Genomic DNA, 19,746 nt, shown 5'->3' with positions numbered 1-19,746 from the left:
TAAAGAATCTGCCTGCCGGTGCGGGAGGCACAGGTTCAATCCCCGATCCGGGAGGATCCCACGTGCTGTACGACAACTAAGCCCACGTGCCAGTTATTGAGCCATGCTCTAGAGCCCAGCAGCCACAGCTACTGAGCCCACGTGCTGCAACGGCAGAAGCGCGGGCGCCCAAGAGCCCATGCTGCGCAAGAGAAGCCCTCTCGGTGAGAAGGCTGCAACTAGAGAGCAGAGCCCGCTCACCACAGCTGGAGAACGCCTGTGCAGCGACACAGACCCTAAGCTAAGCTAAGTCGCTTCCGTCGTGTCCGACTCTGTGCGACCCCACAGACGGCAGCCCACCAGGCTCCCCCGTCCCTGGGATTCTCCCTGCTTAGCCATAAGTGCATATATAAAAATTTAAAACCAGTACAGAAGGCTGTTATTTTGGTGGCTAATATTTTCAAACTAACTAACTGAAATCTGGCCTTTCTAAAATGCATGTTGGAAACACAGAATCCACCTGGAAAGCCCAAGAAATGACATCCGCAGCAGCAGAGACGGAGCCCCGCAGCGGTTTAACACTGAACGTTTTTACTTGAGATGTTCCTTCTGCCAAGAACACCCCCTTCACCCCAAGTCTCTCCTAGACCACGCGGGTCTGAGCTACCACAACACCAGGAAAAATGTTCTTGGCAACACTGCACCTGCCCTGCAGCCACACGCCAAGCTCAGGGCAACCACATTAGCTGTCTTGTCCTCTTTTAAGTCTCAGCTCACTTCTCCTGTTTCAGGTCATAATCATCAGGAGGGCAGGAGACGTGTCTGACTGGGTTCTGGTTTCCTGGGTTCTAACGGCCTGCCCAGGACACAGCAGACACCCCCTACCCAATATGAATAAACAAATGATACAAATACACAATCACAGCCACACAACACTGCACAATAAAACACTGAACACTCTGAATCGACACTGATAAACCCATACACCCCATAAACTGATGCACCCAAAGCCACTAGGATCTGTGCTCACAGGGCCTGTGATCCTCGGTTTTCATAGAGGCAGTAATCTTTACAGGAGTCGGTGATGTCACTGCAGGAACAGGGTAATCTCACGTAGTAAATCTCACTTTACGAGCAATAACAAAGGCAACAAGCTTGTGTTCAAATTTATTTGGCACCTACAGAACATACTTCAGTGTAAAGAGCATTAAGTTTGACTTTTAAAACCTTTTAAACCCAGATACAAAAACGATTTCATTGTCAGGCCCCTGACTTGTGATTTAGCATGATAAAAGGCCTGGAAAAGTGGGAACGAAATGTCCATTCTTCCAGAATTCACTGCTTGCCAGTTAAATTGCTGATTCTTATGCTAGAAAATTCCTATTTAAATCCCCATGGTTAAAGTTATAAACACATGAAAATCATTTTACTGCCCAAGTGAAGTTTTGAAAGATATATTAATATCCATTAATGAGCCATCTGTTGTTTCAAAGATGTTTGTTGGATATTTAAGTATGAGGTGCCACTTCAGAAGCATGTAAAAAAATCAGTAGCAAACTAGTTGTATATTCACTGTGTTATTTACCCATTCAATTGTGGACACAGATGTTAACTACAATAAACATTTCACGGAAGGAAAAGAAAAGCAGGCAGGGACATATATTTTAAACAAGCACCATGGGACGCCCTGGCAGTCCAGTGGTTAGGACTCTGCATTTCCACTGCAGGGGGCTCGGGTTTGACCCCTGGTCGTGGAATTAAGATCCCACATGCTAAGAGGTGCAGCCAAAAAAATAAAATAGAATAAATAAAATGAGGACTTCTCCGGCGGTACATTGGTTAAGAATCCGCCTTGCAATGCAGGGGACATGGGTTTCACCTCTGGTTGGGGAACTAAGATCCCACATGATGCCACAGAGCAACCAAGCCCTCACGGCACCACTAGAGAGAGTTCAAGCACCCCAGCGAACGGTCCGGAAAGACGCGAGGACGAATCCTCATGCCGCGGCAACAAATCCTCGAGCCGCAACTAAGGCCCGACGTGGCCAAATAAGCAAGCAAATAAATAAATATCTTAAAACTTTTTAAATTAAAAAAGTAAAACAAACACCACGACAAGCTGAAAATGGTACAAGGCTACGATATTCTTCCTTCATATCCTGGATAAACGGAAACATATCATTTACATGTACTGTAACAGGACAAGAAAATTCAGGAACAAATGAGAAGTTTAAAAAATAAAAATATCTCACAATGTCTTCAGTGTATTCACTGAGCACAGATACAGTGGCTGATGCTGTACTTTCCTCAAAACACAGGAATTCTCAGACTGGTGAGAAGACAGCTGGCCAAGGCCACACAGGGGACTCTGGGCCCCTCTTCCCCAGTGACCACCCTCCGGGCCAATCTTGCAGGGTGGTCTGGCGCCTTACTCAGTGAAGTGTAGGTAGCTATTCCTACCCATCTCTCTCCCTCCTGAAGGAAGATGTTGGGTCCAATCCCACACTTCACTTCGGGAAGCACAAAACTTAATGCCCAAGTGAAAGGAAAATTTAAGGCTACTTATTTTGATAACATACCAGTCTGCTTTTGTGTCTTTTGAAACATATTCTTTTGCTTCGTAAAACGGGCTGTGCTCAGACGCTTAGAGCCGTGTCTGACTCTTTACGACCCCATGGACTGCAGCCCGCCAGGCTCCTCTGTCCATGGGATTCTCCTAGGAACACTGGAGTAGGTTGCCATGTCCTCCTCCAGGGGATCTTCCCGACCCAGGGATGGAACCCTCACCTCTTACAACTCCTGGAATGGCGGGCAGATTTTTACCACTAAAAATGTATTCTTTTGCTCTGTAAAACGGGCTAGAAATATTTTTAAAATTCTGGTTAATTTAACCATGATCACAGAATGCATTTTGTAGAAAAAGTCGGGTTGGGGAACATGGGGATTCATTAAGAAGAGGAAAATAACATCTCAAGCTCTTTGTAGAGAATAGCGCAAGAAAATGAACACCTGGCCCATTAACAGGATACCTGAGTCTCTTCAGAGACTAAAGTAATACATCTGACAAGTTCTCAGAAACATTACTCATTGTCGGACATTAAATAACCTATTACTTATATAGGTAAGGATTTCTTATGTAAAGGTAAGGGTTCTCTTTTGTAGTTAGTTGTATCCTGTTGTAACTGGTCAATGAAACTCTGTAGAATGGACTCCAGAAGTGGAAGGGAAAGGGCGTGGCAGCCTGCACAGACCACAGTGGTCCACGCAGGAAGCAAGCTGCTAGTCACTAAGAGGTCCCTGACACTATTTCAGGAATTAAGAGATGACGACGTCTTCTAGGCCTTTCTAGACATAAGAAGCTCCTAACGCTTGTTCGGCACCAAGACTGCCAACTTAGTGTCTTCAACTGAAAAAGTGAGTTAATAAACATTATATTAGATTTACATAGTCAGTTCTGCTAAATTCCCAACACTGGATTCAAGCTGTGAGATAGGAATAAGCTCTTGTTATGACAAGGGAAGTGAAAATATGATTCTTCACCCAATTCCATGATGAAAAAGCATATAGATGCTACAGAAATAGCAACATGTGGGTTTAAATTTTCAGTTCCTTAAACAAATTTCAGAGTTTCAGAGGTCCAGTTTTAACCTGGTGCAACAACCAGAAGCAAGTGAAAGCAAGCAATCCCCAGGCAGTCTCGTATACATCAAGAACGGCATAAAGCTGAACCTGGTGAGATCTACTAGCCTCTGGCCAAACAGGTTCATCTGTTACACTCTTTTTTAAAAAACCTAGCAAGATAGGAAAACAAAGCAAAACAAAACACGCTACACCTAATTTTGGAAGAAAGGGGAGAAGAGGCTACACCTATATAAGAAAGAGAAAGTAGGTGAGATGTGGTTCAGAAAACACCTCTAAACGTCAGTGATGTGAAAGCTTAACTTGAAACTGGAGAAGGTAGCTCTCCAGAGAGACTTTCTGGTCTTCAAAAGTGAATAGGTGAAAATGAGCATGATTTCAAAGAGAAAACTGCACTGTTTAATGATTACAAGTTCTGAAATTCAAAGAGATGAGTGCAGAAGTGAGCAAAATATGAACTGTATTCCCATTCAAAACAACAATCATAAATTCTGGATCTCAGTCCTTCAGGTGTCTGAGAAAGTCTGGCAGGATGAGCAGGGCTGATAAAGACTGATCTGGCCTGATCCTTCCCACAGTCTGACTGGTCACAACCCCCTTCTAGAGAGCCTCCTGTTGCTAGTCGCTGCAGTAGGCACCTTGTGTTTGCTAACTCTGCTTCGGAAGTGTCTGCCCTTGGGACTTCCCTGGCAGTCCAGTGGCTAAGACTCCGCATTTCCAGTGCAGCTGCGGGTGTGGGGGAGTTCCACCCCCTAGTCGTAAACTAGATCCCACACGCTGCAACTAGAGATCCCACACGCTGCAATGAAACTGAAGACTCCTCATGCTGCAACTTAGACCCAGTGCCACCAAATATTTTTCTTAGAAGTGTCCCCTCTTTACATGCAGGGCTAGCTTCTCCTCCTCCAGAGACTCCCTTAACTTTGCACAATGCACACGAACACACACAACACACGCACACACAAGCACTGCTCCCACCCATCTACTCTGTACTCAGCAAAGCACACACCAGTGGTTAGGACTTTGCTTTCGTTTTTAAGAGGCGTCTATAGAGCTTCCTGTGTAATGAAACGGAAAAAGTGAACATGGAATAGTAGTCTGACTAATAAGAAAGAGAGGGAAAACCCACACGCGGTACCACATCAATACAGAGGATCTATACTTGCCGAAGGAAAACCTTGCCTTTTCACTTCCATAGAAAAGTGACCACAGTTAACCACTCTGACCTCAGATCAGCAAGAAGATACCAATTTAATCGCCACTTCAAAGATGCATTTGCTGAGTCACCATATAACGAACGTAAAAATATTACATGCAATATTTTAACAATGGCAAGAAGAAAGGTACAAACCAGTTAAGCAAAGCTGAATATTCTGGAAATGGAGAAACAAACCATGAATGTGGATTTTTAATGATTTAATAACAAAGTGAAGATAAGAAAGGATTATGAAGATACAACTATTTCTCTTCTGAAGATGAGTAGTGCCAGCCTACTCAAAAAGCAGTAATTCTTACTGTGTAAGTGTATATCCCTTTCTCTGGCCTGGGAATAAAGCTAATCATGAAAAGCTGAATAAGCACCTTATGCTTCCAAAATAGTCTAGATGCCTATTTATAGGTGAATCCAAGAGCAGTCAGGACCTGCTTGTATAGAACTTAACGCAGTGGAACTTAATGAAGCTGAACGGTTCCTCAGCTTCCCTGGTGGCTCAGACAGTAAAGAAATCTCCCTGCAATGCAGGAGACCTGGGTTCGATCCCTGGGTTGGGAAGATCTCTGGAGGAGGAAATGGCAACTCATTCCAGCACTGTTGCCTGGAGAACTCCATGGACAGAGGAGCCTGGCGGGCTACAGACCATGGGGTCACAAAAGAGCAGGACACGACTGAGCGACTAACACTTTCATTTCCCTTCCTCAGCAGTACCAATGAGGGACTTGGAAGTGCGTACACAAACTGACCATTTGCCCAAGTTACATGGTGAAGGGGTTCCAGCCTAAGAAGCTCTGTCTCTAGTACTTCTGTAGATGTCAAGTCCATCCCTAGAAAAAGACCAGGATTCTTCAGATGGAATCTCAGAAACCCAGGGGTTTGGTCTTTTTCCTTAGGGACCTCCATGGATCTCAGATACCCCTCCCAAACAGAGCAGTTCTAACATTAAAAAAAAAAAAAAAAAAAAAAAAAAGGAGGCTTACTCTGTGCCAGGACCACGCTACCTTTATCTGTTTTACATACTTAGCTTGAAGAAAAAGGTTTCTCTGCTAAAGCGATGTTTTGAGCTAACTTGTGGGGATCTTTCCATTGATAACATCCCAGGATAGCTTAACTATGGTTTATCTACAGGACAAGTGGGAGGGGAACAAACACCCAGGGGAGATAGTGCTGGGAAAAGCGGACTGCCTGCCAGACAGACCTGGGGGACTTCACTGAAGAGGGAAAACGTTCAGGAACGGGCTTCCTCTTTATTCCCCAGGTCTGGCGAGGTTTTCTTTGTAAGAGTCAGACTGAACTCTTCTGCAACTGTGGTGAACTCTCTAAATATGTTTTACTACATCTTGGAATAAGCTGTCAGCTTGATTTATCATAAGAACAAACACAAGAAATTCTATGTGATGTGGACGCGTCTGGACCACTTAAACAGTCACAGATACCATGGTGTTAATGAGGCTGACGTCAGAGGCACAGCTCACGTACAGACAGTTAACTGTGCTAAGCTGTGGCCTCGAAGAGCAGTCATGAGCCCAGATGGTCATTTCAGACACTTACGCCCTTGGTAGTAACATACTCCATGGGCACAGGGTGGGTGGGTGAGGATTTGGCAAAGCAGCACAACCCACAAGAAAGCTGAAAAGTCCATGTTCCAAAACTGCACAGAGCCATCACTGATCTATGACCAGAATATTCTGATGACAACTTACAATTAGCAAAGTATTAAGTATCAAAGTTAAAATAGTTTTCTGAAATTGTTGATAAATCAGTCCCTCATTTTCTTAGCTATTCAGGCCTTAGCTTTTCATGATAAATCTTTAGGATTGGGAACAGGAAGATGAAATGCAAATTAAGTCATCTGAAATACTTGTCCTCCATATCTCGTAAGTTATAAATTGTAATAACCCCCCAAATTTACTGAGCACAGTCTGTGCCAGGCACTATTTTAAGTGCTTTATACATATTAACTCCTCTGATTCTGTCAACTGAGAAACATTCATTAATTCATTCCACAAATGGGAACTGACTGCTCTCTGCATTCCAGGCATGTCTCTGTACGCATACAATACTCAGGAAAGAGAAGAGGTAAATATCTCTGTCTTCAGCAATAAAAGAAAATAAAGCATAGAAAATTTTTCTGTGACCTAAGGTCACAAAGATAGTAGCTAGGAAACGTGGTTCTCAAATTCCTGCTCTCAACGACTATATTTTTCTGCTGAAGCTTTTTGCCACTCTAGAAGGAGGAAGCCTCAAAGAAAGCCCTAGAATCACAGAATTCTAACACCAAGAGGAAGATGTTATGTATCATTTTGTCCAGATATACTCATGTGTGTCAATCCTCACATCTAAACCTTCGGAAGGTATCGCAAACATAGAGCATCCTGTCTGTTTGAGCTTGGGTGTAGACTCCTTCCTTCTCAGCACAAGGTTCTAAGCACCCACGACTGGCTACCTAGACCACAACCTCATTACACACCACTGCTGCAGCTAAGTCGCTTCAGTTGTTTGACTCTGTACGACCCTATGGACAGCAGCCCACCAGGCTCCTCCGTCCACAGGATTCTCCAGGAAACAGTACTGGAGTGGGTTGTCATTTCCTTCTCCATCCTCATTATATAATTATCACATTTCTTGAGAGACTAAGAATCTTTGCCAAGGCCACAAGGTAAGTAACTGGCCACGGTTAAGTTTGGAATGCAAGCCCAGTGATTTTTATCCCACACCCTACATTCTCATCCTTTTTACGTGATTACCTATATTGAATATGTAAATTTCCCAATGAACCACATATAAGATCATACGTATTCCATATATATAAAAGCAACTGAAAAAAGCCAAACAGTTTTTTTTTTTTAATACTCTATCTCTAATCTATCAGCATGACTTATTCAATACCATGGATTCTCACTCAAGTTAAAAAAGAAAAATGAAAATGGAACCAAATAAATATTTAGGCTATAGAGTGTGTGATGTACTGTTTCAGTGCAAGGGACTTTTTTTTTTTAAATCTCCCTTTTGGGAAACTGAAAGCACTCATGTATCCCACTCCCCATCCTCTGTGCTTCCATCCACATTTTTGTGTGTAGGACCTTTCAGGGATAGTTTCAGTGAAAGAAAGTCAGGTATAAAGAACTCATAAAACCACCATTTTAATTACAGTTCAATAAAAATAGGGTAGAGTAATCTAGTATTGAGCTCTGTAAGAGCAAAGTGAAATGAGCTTTGGAATTCCAGAGGTTGCCGCCTGAGAAACAATGGATGGATTCAGTCTGGAGTCCACCAGGGGCTTCTCTGGCGGCCCCATGGTTAATGCAGGGATGGGGGCTGGGTCCTTGATCTGGGAACTAAGACCCCACATGCAATGGGGCAACTAAGCCCACAGGCCATAACTACTGAGCCTGCGTGCCACAAGCAGAGAGCCAGCGCGCCCCAACAGGTGGTCAAGAGTACTGTGAGTAGGAGCTAACGCAGCCAAGTGAATGAATAATTTTTCTTAAGTGACTCAGGTGACTGGGGAGCTGGCAGGATCTTGGGGTTCAAATGCTCCATAAGTGGGGTCCAAAGGCACTCGTTATATTTCTACTAATGTGCTGACAAGTTCTCTGGGTTTGAGTTAAGCCCTATGAGATTTCTGAGCAGCAACTCATCCCGAATTTAATTACTGGATGATTTGTAAGTATCTGCAGGACAACTGCATGGTCTAAATTGAGCTTCTTAATAAGAGTCCCATGGACTGCAAGGAGATCCAACCAGTCCATTCTGAAGGAGATCAGTCCTGGGTGTTCTTTGGAAGGAATGACGCTAAAGCTGAAACTCCAGTACTTTGGCCACCTCATGTGAAGAGTTGACTCGTTGGAAAAGACTCTGATGCTGGGAGGGATTGGGGGCAGGAGGAAAAGGGGACGACAGAGGATGAGATGGCTGGATGGTATCACCGACTCGATGGACATGAGTTTGAGTGAACTTGGAGTTGGTGATGGACAGGGAGGCCTGGCGTGCTGCAATTCATGGGGTCTCAAAGAGTCAGACACGACTGAGCGACTGAACTGAACTGAACTGAATATCTAGTGAGTCCACATGGCATTATTCCAAATAAACGTTTTAAGAGCTAGAAATCTCTTAGTTTACAATATATGTATACAAATTCATACACGTGATCTAGGGATTATATCTCCATCTCATAAAAAACATACAGACATGTGATCAAAAGATAGATCCTCTGAAGGTAGTGGGCAGAGCTCAGATTACTAGAAAACCCTGTAGAATATACAAGATGGACAAGGAGCTGAGGTCAAGTGTTAGGAAGAAAAAACCCATCTAGCAATTACTACAAGAAGATGAATAAACAGGAGCTGCAGCCCCGAACAGGACAAACGAGGCTGGGGGCCGGGGACCTCCTTCTCTTCCTGGCTGTGAGATCTAAGGTGGTTCTTGCCACCTGGGACAGGACAAGTAGCCTCTTCGGAAAGAAGCATCCTTTGACTACTTTCATGGAATTTCACAAGCACTCAGAAAACACATAAAAAGAAAGGCCAGTTCTCTGCAACAATTAAGTTTCATTCATTTGACAAATACTTACTGAACAACTACCATGCAGTCTTTGGTGCTTTAATTTAGAGCAAAGGAGTGCAGTTAAGTGACATCAGGAAAACAAAGGTTTCTTAAGCATGAAAACAAACTTTGCTTTAACTCTGGGTTTGCCCCCAAATATAATCAAACTCCTAAAATTAAAGAATGCCACAAGTGAGTTATAACATACTTTCTTACAGTAACTTATCTACCCACATGCAGAAATCAAAGTTCAGGTTACATTTATCGACTTTTTTTGCAAATTGTAATTAATACGGTTGATACTGGTTCCCATTAAGGTTTTGCTTGGCAAGCAATTCAGGTGAGTGTGGGAGAGTATTTAAGCTTTGTAAGAAAAAAGTGCAATGAAACTTGTGCAGGAATAATCACTTTAAACCCAAAATGCTTCCCAATGATAAGAGTCAAAGATTATTAATGTCATTTAAGGAAAAAAAAAACAAAAAACCCTAGCAATTCTCTGCAAACTCTGAACACACTAATACCACCAACGAGCTGCCCTTGGATTGGCACGTGCTGCGGAAGTAGCAGGGGGCTGTACCTGCTGCCGGTTGTTGGGCGTGTGGGGGAGCATGGTGCACACGTGGAACATGAGCTCGTAGTCTTTGTACGTCGTGTACAGGGAGTGCGTTCCCGTAGAATCAGCTGAAAACAGAGATTAATTACAAGAACAAGTCAGGCCGCTGCAGACTAGCAATTCAACACTTAGAAGGTCATCATCACAAAAGGCAATTCAACTGAAAGGAACAGGCGGCCCAACTACAAAGGAGCAGTGTCTCCGTGGCGGCCCCGCTGCCCTCACACCAGGCACTGTTCCTACCACTTTCCAGCCCGTGGCAGCCGCCTGGGTTTTCGTCATTTGCTCTCACACGTGGTTTCTACTGAGCACATGGTTTCCCCTCTCTTCTCTTCTGCCTTCCTGCCTTCCCAGGGCTGATGACCCACATGGGAGAGATGCTTCAGCCACGAGGGGTTCAGGTGAAGACAAGAGGAGGAGGTATGGTTTGGCGCAGGTCTGGGTGCAATGATTAGATGGGGCTGAGCTAGTCAGAAGCTGTCCTTGCCCGATATTGCACGTGTGTGTGTGTGTGTGTTTACAGTTAATTCTTAGTTATTCTTGGGCACTTGACCCTCCAGAACTCAGAAAAATGAAACAGGATTGACTTCGTATGGAAATATGGACAAAAGATATTAAGGATTTCTTTCCAGAATCATGGAACTAATTTTCTTTTCAACAGGCAATGCGACGATGCAGTCATATGATTAAGACCAAGGAGAATGAATGAGATCTCTTACTGTGCATTATGCACTGACACGTGTTAAAAAACGATGACATCTGAATCCCTGTTAATCATACAGCTATTCATCTTTTCAAAAGCAGAGCGATTCTTTGCAAATTCAAGACCCATCTGTATCATCAACAGATTACCTCACTGAGAATTTCAGACGCCAAGCCAACGTGGTGACTATGAAACATCTAAGTAATGATTTTAGGATGGGGTTTTGAACCACCTTGCATACAGATAAAGATAAAAAGATAAACAGAAATTAACAGGTAAACAGTTCTTACTGTCTTTCTCAATCCTTGAGCTGTATCTATTTTCCCACCTTTTAAAGAACAAGGAACAATACCATTCAATATTATTTAAAATGAAGTTTATTCCATTGGGTTTACTGGGAAAACTCTAAATAGTTACCTAGGGCTAACTCTCTCTTTTTTTTTTAATCTGAAATTTAAAACTTTTTACTTTAAAAACATTAAAACACTTAATCTTCATGAGCATTATTTTCTTTCTAAATCATGTAATATTTTATTTCCAGCATTTATATACCATTCAGAAATAGTCCTGAAAATACTTTAGAAAAAAAATATACAGTTTTGCACTGAAAAGAAGGCATAGAAGGCAGTTTCATAAGTAAGGGGAGTATGTAGAATGTTTATCTATGGATATTGGTAGATTAACTTGCAGATGGTCAGAGAGCATATTCATCTAATAAGCTGTATACTATCAAGTCCCCAAATAAAGACATTTTCTCTTTTAACTATTCATTAGATGCATATTTGTTATTTTTTCATAGGACTTTTTAGGGAGTAATCCTCCATTTCAACTGTCTTCTCTTAGGATCTTGACAGTAAAAGTGGCTCTGGAAGAGAGCAGGCTGGTCATGAAGGAACGAGGACTGTTCTTTCCATGAAGAAATGACAGTGAAGGCCAGAGCATGAACTAACCCCGCAGGTTCAAGGACTCCCATCGCAACACTTACTCCGATGTTTAAAATTCAGTAAAAGAAGTGCTGACAGATGCTTAAGAGTCTGGTCAGTGGGCTTCAGATTCAGGAAATTGCAATGAAAAAAGAAAAGTGCAATTCTGAGGGGAAGGGGGAGAAATTTTAAAAAATGTGGTCATAGCTTGCCTATCTCAAGCCCATATTAAAGGGTGAATTTCAGAAATTAAGCATTTTTAAAGTTTTCATCTCAGCTATCAGTATGGCAACGGAAAAGGTAAACTCACAAGCTTGGTGGGGTTTGCCGCAAATACTTCTACTAAAAAAGAGATAAAGGGTCATCTATGGCAGTGTTTGGTTTTATCTCTGCACCTAACTAAAGAAAGGTGGCCACAGCCTGGGGTCTGTATTCTACAGCTCAGCAAAGCAACTCAGCAGCTCATGGCCCTTCTGTGCCTACCCCACGTCATTCTGTACTCAAGAGAGAAACGGCTCATTTTAAAGCTGGAGGGGACATCTCAGATACTCTAGCCCAAATACTCTGAATTTTCTTTGTGAATAAAATATGGCCCAGATTTTACCAAGGTCCTGCAGCAGGCAGAGTTAAAACGGAAACAGTGGGGGACTTCCCTGGTGGTCCACTGGTTAGGAATCTACCTTCCAATGCAGGGGACATGGGTTCAATCCCTGGTTGGAGAACTGAGATCCCACATGCCTCTGGGCAACTAAGCCCACTGGCAACAACTCGAGATGCCCATCTGCCGACCCCACATGCAACAACTAAGACCCAGCGCAGACAAAAATAAATAAATAAACATTAAAAAATTAAACACAATTCTCCTGAACTTAAGATTCTCTTGCCCATTGCATAAAAGGTATAACTTTCATCTGACCATTCTATGAAACACAACTGTTAGAAAGTTCCTCTAAAGGGAAGATGTGCCATGATTTCTTTGTCTCTCATAGAACACCTTGCTCATAAAAATATGAATCAACATGTCAAAATTTTGTTCTTATTTCCTTGAGCTAACATGATTAGCATGACATCTGTAATGTATTAAAGATATCTCTTAGGTCATAAAAACTCAAAGTTGATGTCAATTCTGTACATAGGGGAAGAAAAAGTATTTGCACTATCTACACTGTAGTTTTATGGAATGTATACATCAGGAGCTTTTAAAATGTCCCCTCACCCCTCCCACAGCAGAAGGACAGCAGACATGCAGAGCAGCAATGAGCCCATGAAGAATGAGCTCATTCTTCAGGAAGGCGTCCCTAAGGGCAGCATGCTTAGCGGTTGCATGGTAGTCTGTAGGTAAGGGGAGCTTGGCAGAGAAAAAAGAAAGAAAATTCAGAAAAGGCCTCAATGAGCTTTCTTAAAAGAAGTGGACACTCACAATAGGTATCATATATTATTTTCTAACCTTTACATTTCTGAGGCATGAGCAAACAAATTCAACTTAATAGTCAAGCTCCAACCTTGACATGACACACAGGGCCTTGTACTTGAGCCAACTTTTCTCCAGATATTGTGATCTATCCTCTAAGTGTCACTTTCAAAAACAGAAACACAAATACTGCAGATAAGCACGTGTAAATGGAATCTAGAAGAACAGTGCTGATGAATCTGTTTGCAGGGAAGGAACGGAGACACAGAGAATGAACTTGCTGTCACAGTGAGAGGAGAGGCGAGGAGGAACCGATAAAGTAGCACTGTCATGTATACACAATGATGCGTGGTCAAGAATCTGCCTGCCAAGCAGGAAACTCAGGTTCAGTCCCTGGGTCAGGAAGACCTCCTGGAGGAGGAAATGGCAACCCACTCCAGTATTCTTGCCTGGAGAATCCCGTGGGCAGAGGAGCCTGGCGGGCTACAGTCCATGGGGTCACAAACGAGTCAGATACGACCGAGAGCACACGTGTGGACAGACAGCTGCCGGGAAGCTGCTGCACAGCACCGCGAGCTCAACCCCGTCCTCTGCGATGACCTAGAAAGGTGGGACGGGAGGCGCTCAAGTGGCGGGGAGGCTCAACATACGGATACTTATGGCTGATCCACACTGTCACATGGCAGAAACCAACACAGCGTTGTAAAGCAATTATCTTCCAGGTAACTTTTTTTTTTTAAACCCCAGAACTGATGACAAGCCAGGCACAGGAAGCGTGGCACCGCTCTGTTGTAGGCACGTGTCGTTGATGGCCGCAAGGTGAGCCCTGGGCCCCAGGGCCTTGGTTCCAATCCTGGCTGATGCTCCCCCAGGACAGGTTCCCACTGACCCCTCCTAGAGGGCTGGATGCCCTCACAGATCTACCTTTTACTCACTCTTCAGTAAAAGGGCAAGCAAATCACTGCTTGACAATAGGCAGAATTTCCCCAAATACACAACATTACCCTACCTGGTATTTTCAGGTGTGTTGAGAGCAACTTAGTAACAACACAGATACAAAGGCTGAATATTTAGAGTTTATGAGGACCATAAGGAACAGGATTATTGAAATGGAGAGATAAGACAAATTCACACATAGGAGGGAACCCATAGGTGCCCTGCTTGAGAGAATCTGACGAAGGTCCTTGGAAAACAGGATGTGTCAGCTTTTTAATCAGAGCTTCAGCTCCCCAGGCAATACCATGAGAAAGGCTATGAGCAAGATAAGGCTGCAAGCATGGCCTGCATGGATGTGGAAATATCTAGACATTTCAGAAATGAACACAAGGTTTGGTCAAGCTGCAGTGGGACAGGGTGGAACACAGAGGTGAGGCGAGAAGAAAAAAGAACATACTAAAAGATTCTTCACAGAATACTGGGGGATCTCTGCTCTTGTCACAAAGGAAGAATTGACTTTTTGAGATTATGTCAGACACAACGCCCTTGAGAAATGTGCTTTCCTTGCTCATCTGAGTACATGGGTGTGCTTAGTTGCTCAGTTGTGTCCAACTTTGGTTCCCCATGGACTGTAGCCCACCCCGCTCCTCTGTCCATGGAATTCTCCAGGCAAGAATACTGGAGTGGGTAGCCATTCCCTTCTCCAGGGGATTTTCCCAACCCAAGGATTGAACCCAGGTCTCCTGCATTGCAGATGGATACTTTACCACCTGAGCTACCAGGGAAGCCCCCCTGCTCATCTGAGGAAATCGCAACTCCATCCCCAGTAAGCTGGCTCAGCCGCTGCTGGGGTCAGGAACAGAAGGGCGCAGGACCACTCAGACGTCTGCGGTGTGCCTACCTTTGAGGAATTAAATTTGTGCAGACACCCAGGTCTGAAGCTTACTTTTATTGTCCAGCTGAGCTCGATATTTACTAAATCCTTTCAGCCGCACTCTCTGGCCCAGCAGATCAAGGAATTCTTCAAAAGCTGGACCTGCCATCTCGTTGTTATACATTTCCTCTTCGGTACTCTGGCCAGCTTTGCAGTACAGAATCCCGATCTTGTGCTGAAAGCTCAGCTGAAATGGGGGAGAAAGGTAAATTACTTGGCATAAAGTATCAGATGTGTACACCTGAAACTAACACAATACTGCAAATCAGCTATGTTGTTAGTCGCTCAGTCACGTCCGACACAGCCCGCCAGGCTCCTCTGTCCACGGGATTTTTCAGGCAAGAATAGTGGAGCAGGTACTATTCCCTTCTCCAGGGGCTCTTCCTGACCCATGGAATGAACCTGGGTCTCCCTCATTGCAGGCAGATTCTTTACCGTCTGAGCCACCAGGGAAGCCCATACTCCAATATAAAACATAAAATAAATTTTAAAAATTAAAACGCATCACACAAGCTAACTTCAGCAAAATTAAAATTATAGGAGCTGAGAATTCTGTTCACAGGAAAGCATGCCAGGACAATTTCCAGAAGCTAAAAAAAGTAATCAACTGTCATTCTGCAAAACCCTACAAATTCATAACAAATCCAGAGACCTGAAAATAACAGCTGGAGAAATGTCAGACAACCTAAGAAATACAGTGAATGGCCTTGCCTACATGGGAGTTTGTAGGTTTCCAAAACAGACAGCTAGGTTCAAACATTTATTTAAAAATAGAGTTGTGGAAACATCTTATACCCTCTGTATAGTAAATAGCATTATCTTCAAAGTTAGAAAGAAAAAAAAAAAAGCTGTATATTTTCAGAAGTTTTCCCTCTCTGGTTTTTAATGCTTTTTTGTAGTCATTATTTGAACATTCATGGAAATATGAAAGACTGTAATGGAAAAAACAGCTCAAATTAAGGTCTGGGGAGGAAAGACTCCCACTGAAAATTGTGATCCATGTATATTGATAGAATAATGTCTTATTTCCACAAAAGTAACTCTGGCTGAGCCATTACAGTCATTTCTACATTTTTGACTATCTTGAAAACATATGCTAAGTATACAATAGACCGTAAAGAACTTTAATAGCAACTGAAGGGTTCCTGCTATGATTCTGTCTCTCTGTCCATCCATGCCATGATGGAAGCTACCACACTACTTCCTCCTAAGGCAAGGGAGACATGGGATCCACCTTCACAGCTTTTTAATTTTCCCTAAAGAGGAACTACCCATCAAACACAAAAGCAGGGCACTTTATCCTACGAGCAGCAATCTGAGCCTCAAAGACTGACGAATTATCAGCCCTCCCCAATTCCCTAAAGGCATCTGTCCACAACACTGTTCACTTTTATTACCAAACTGTAAAACAGAGCCTTTAATCAAAACTCAGAGCTGACTGTATCAGTAAAATAGGGCAAAATGGTACTAATTTCTCTCGAGTAGCACAGTGATGGCAGCAGTCTCATCTGAGTGACCTATGGCACTTACAATCCAAGAAAGGGAGGGATACGTCTGCTAGGCATCTCCGTGGAGGTGCTGGGGAAGCTCAGAGCTGAGCAGGCAGCTGAGCACCAGTACAGGTGCTGCGCCCTGACTGAGAGCTACGCGGGAGGGGAGGAGCCAAAGCGAGGACTCCCTGTTCACCATCTGACCCTGCGCCACCTACAGCGATGGCTCCTGGGGCTCGGGGGAGGGAGGGGAAGACAGCACACGGGCCGATGTTCCTGTCTGCCCAAATCACCCAAATCACACTGTGAATACATGGTTCCGGGCTCCGAGTGTGGGCCTGTGAGATGCTGGGTTTAAGCTGCTAGCATTATGAACTGTGCTGATTCCCTGCTGGCTCAGACAGTGAAGACTCCGCCAGCAGTGCAGGAGACGTGGGTTCAATCCCTGGGTCGGGAAGACCCCCTGGAGGAGGGAATGGCTCCCGACTCCAGTACCCTCACCTAGAGAATCCCACGGACAGAGGAGCCTGGCAGAGAGTCAGACATGACTGAGCGACTAACATTTACTTACTAGGTCTTTAGTAACATCCAGACAAAACACACTTCCATGCACCCAGGGAGTGAGGAATAAACGTTTCTGATCAACTCAAGTAACAAAACAAATGAGACACCACATTTATTGCAAAGGGACCATCATCTTAAAAAAAAATAAGTGTAAGACAAATGCCTTGTATTATTTCACTATAAACACTCATTGTTCTGAGTGATTCGGAAGACACTGCAGGACCTTAAAGTACTTTAGGAAACACTTGGGATTGACAAGTGTCACCGCCGATGTGATGACATTGGTGACTGTCAGAATCTGGGTTAGTTCTCTAGTGTGATCCCTGGATGACTCTCCACCTCCTCAGAGCTGTGATGTTTTGACTTCTGCCCTCTCCAGCTGTCTGGCCCCAGCCTTACAGCGAGTCCCCCTGAAATTCTGTGGTGTGATTAGCAGGCACGCATACCCAGCATCCCCAGGACCACACACTCCCGCACCCCCATCTCCTCTGCACCCAGCAGGGGTGGCTGCACCGTCAACTGCATCCTAGGAGCTCATTGTCCCAGGGCTGCTCCCCACCGTGCTCGCTACTCCCCTAGAGCCCTGTCACCTCCTCCAGTACCACCCAGCCTTCTCCGTGCCCTCCCACACCTGTGGCTTGTCCCAGGGTGCCCCACCATCTCCAGCAGCAACCTCTGGGGAGCAGGCCTGGCGCAAAGCCATCTCTGGTCCCTGGGTTGGGGGCTGGGGTGGCCCCAGTGGCTGAAGCAGGGCCCTCTCTGGACACACATATTTTCTCTCCAGTCCCTACCCTTGTGGACATGATGCTTTTGTGACTCAAGAACAGTTACTAGTGAAAGTCGCTGAGTTCTGTCTGCCTGTTTGTGACCCCATGGACTATGCAGCTCATGGAATTCTCCAGGCCAGAATACTGGAGTGGAGTGGGTAGCCATTCCCTTCTCCAGGGGATCTTCCCAACACAGGGATCAAACCCAGGTCTCCTTCATTGCAGGCAGATTCTTTACCAGCTGAGCCATGACGGAAGCCCAAGATGAGGTCAAATACCCAGATAACTGAAACCCCTCAGGGCTTCTGCGCTGAGTGCAGGGCTATCCGCTCACATACCCTTTCTTCCAGCTTCTGGACAAACGAGCATGTCTACATCCCAACTGGGAAGAGGATTCGCCTTTCATCCAAGAAGTCCTGGGCCCATGGATGTGGCTAGGAGAGGCTTCAAAGCCCCCAGAACTCTGCTCCAGTGGAGATGCCCTCTTACACACACACACACACACACACACACACCCCACTTGGGCCTACCCCACCCCACACACACACTCACCAGCTTGTCCTCTGTGACCTGTGTGCCAGTGGGAGAGGATGCAAGATGGGACTTTGGAAACAGAATCATCTCCAGCGACTGAGAATTAACCAGTGGCCAGTGTAGCGCAAGTCCAATAAAAGAACAGAATGGGACGTTGTGTGCAGGAAGACACAGCTCTCCGTCTCTTAGTAACCTCATGAAATCAACAGCAATGCAATACACCGAGGCTGACCCCTCCCACCCACGGTTTATCAGAAAGCTGGCACGATTCCAAGGGGAGGACAGACCTCAGCTCTCCATGAACTAAAACCCCCAATTCTCTTGGAACAAGCTTCGTCTCTAAGGCCTCTACACCTACACCTGAGGTCACCTTTAACCACACCTTCACTCCCACTGACCCTCCTTAACTGTTCTGATGCGAACTGCACCATGCTCACAGTCCTGGGGGGAACCTCAGGGAACCAGGAACCTTGGGCATCACCACAGTCAAAAACTAAAAACAGCCACTTGTCAAAACTCTATACTGCTTCCGTGTCCAGGGCTGAACACACAGACCTTGCATAGACAGGCAGATGGAATGGATCAAGACCACACGCTCTGTACCCAAGGCCAGAAACTCTGTAATTATTGACCAGAAAATTTAAAGGAAGGGAGCAAAAGACAAAGTCTCAGAATGGCCTTGAAAATAAATTCAAGTGTGCAGGAAAGTCCTGCCACTGCACTTTCTAAACTCAACCACCTGTTCTAAGTTGTAGTCCCGTGTGTTCAGACCGTTTTGATTTCCTTTCAAGCAAACCTGGTGCATGAGTGAACATATATCTGGAGGGGCAGTTGGCTTAAGAACAAACGAATCCAAAGATGCCATAATATTCTAAGTCAGTAAGCTGTCATAACCAACCTGAATTTTTTTTTTTTACAAAGTCAACCTAGTGGGGAGGTACAAATTAAGACTTTTGCATTAACATAACACACTACTATATATGGTCTTCTCAGGTGGCACAAGCGGTAAAGAATCCGCCTGCCAATCCACATAAGACACATGGGTTCAATTTCTGGGTCAGGAAGATCCCCTGGGGGGAGGGCACGGCAACACACTCCAGTATTCTTGCCTGGAGAATCCCATGGACCAAGAAGCCTGGAGGGCATAAGTCCACAGCATCACCAAGGGCTGGACACAACTGAAGTGACTTCATACACACTATGTAAAAAAGATGAAAAACAAGGACCTACTGTACAGCCAGGGAGCTCTACTCAATATCCCATAATAATCTACAGTAAAAAGAACACACATACATATATAATATACATGTATGACTGAATCACTCTACCGTACATCTGAAACTAATACAACATTCTAACTATACTCCAATTTTTTTTAAAAAGCCAATGTATATAATCTTATGAACTCACTTGTTAGAAAAACTAGGATAGTCTTAAGAAAAAAGGATCTTAGAAGTGGATGAATTTATGTAGATAAAGTAACAAAACTTTCAGG

The 19,746-nt window shown here is 44.4% G+C and overlaps 1 protein-coding gene across 6 annotated transcripts in view; it reads right to left on the bottom strand.

The window, feature by feature from the left end:
- SIPA1L2 (signal induced proliferation associated 1 like 2) overlaps nt 1-19,746 on the bottom strand; it is a 242,677-nt gene that overhangs the window by 71,129 nt on the left and 151,802 nt on the right. For all 6 annotated transcript variants that reach the window (XM_018042332.1, XM_018042336.1, XM_018042333.1 and 3 more), the window contains exons 6-7: nt 14,909-15,083; nt 9,954-10,057 (exon numbers count right to left, since the gene is read on the bottom strand). In XM_018042332.1, the coding sequence (XP_017897821.1) occupies nt 9,954-10,057; nt 14,909-15,083 (279 nt within the window). The remainder of the gene's footprint in view (nt 1-9,953; nt 10,058-14,908; nt 15,084-19,746) is intronic.

The sequence above is a fragment of the Capra hircus genome, chromosome 28, assembly GCF_001704415.2.
Source record: "Capra hircus breed San Clemente chromosome 28, ASM170441v1, whole genome shotgun sequence".
NCBI lineage: Eukaryota > Metazoa > Chordata > Mammalia > Artiodactyla > Bovidae > Capra > Capra hircus.
This window is presented reverse-complemented; position numbering and strand designations above follow the sequence as displayed.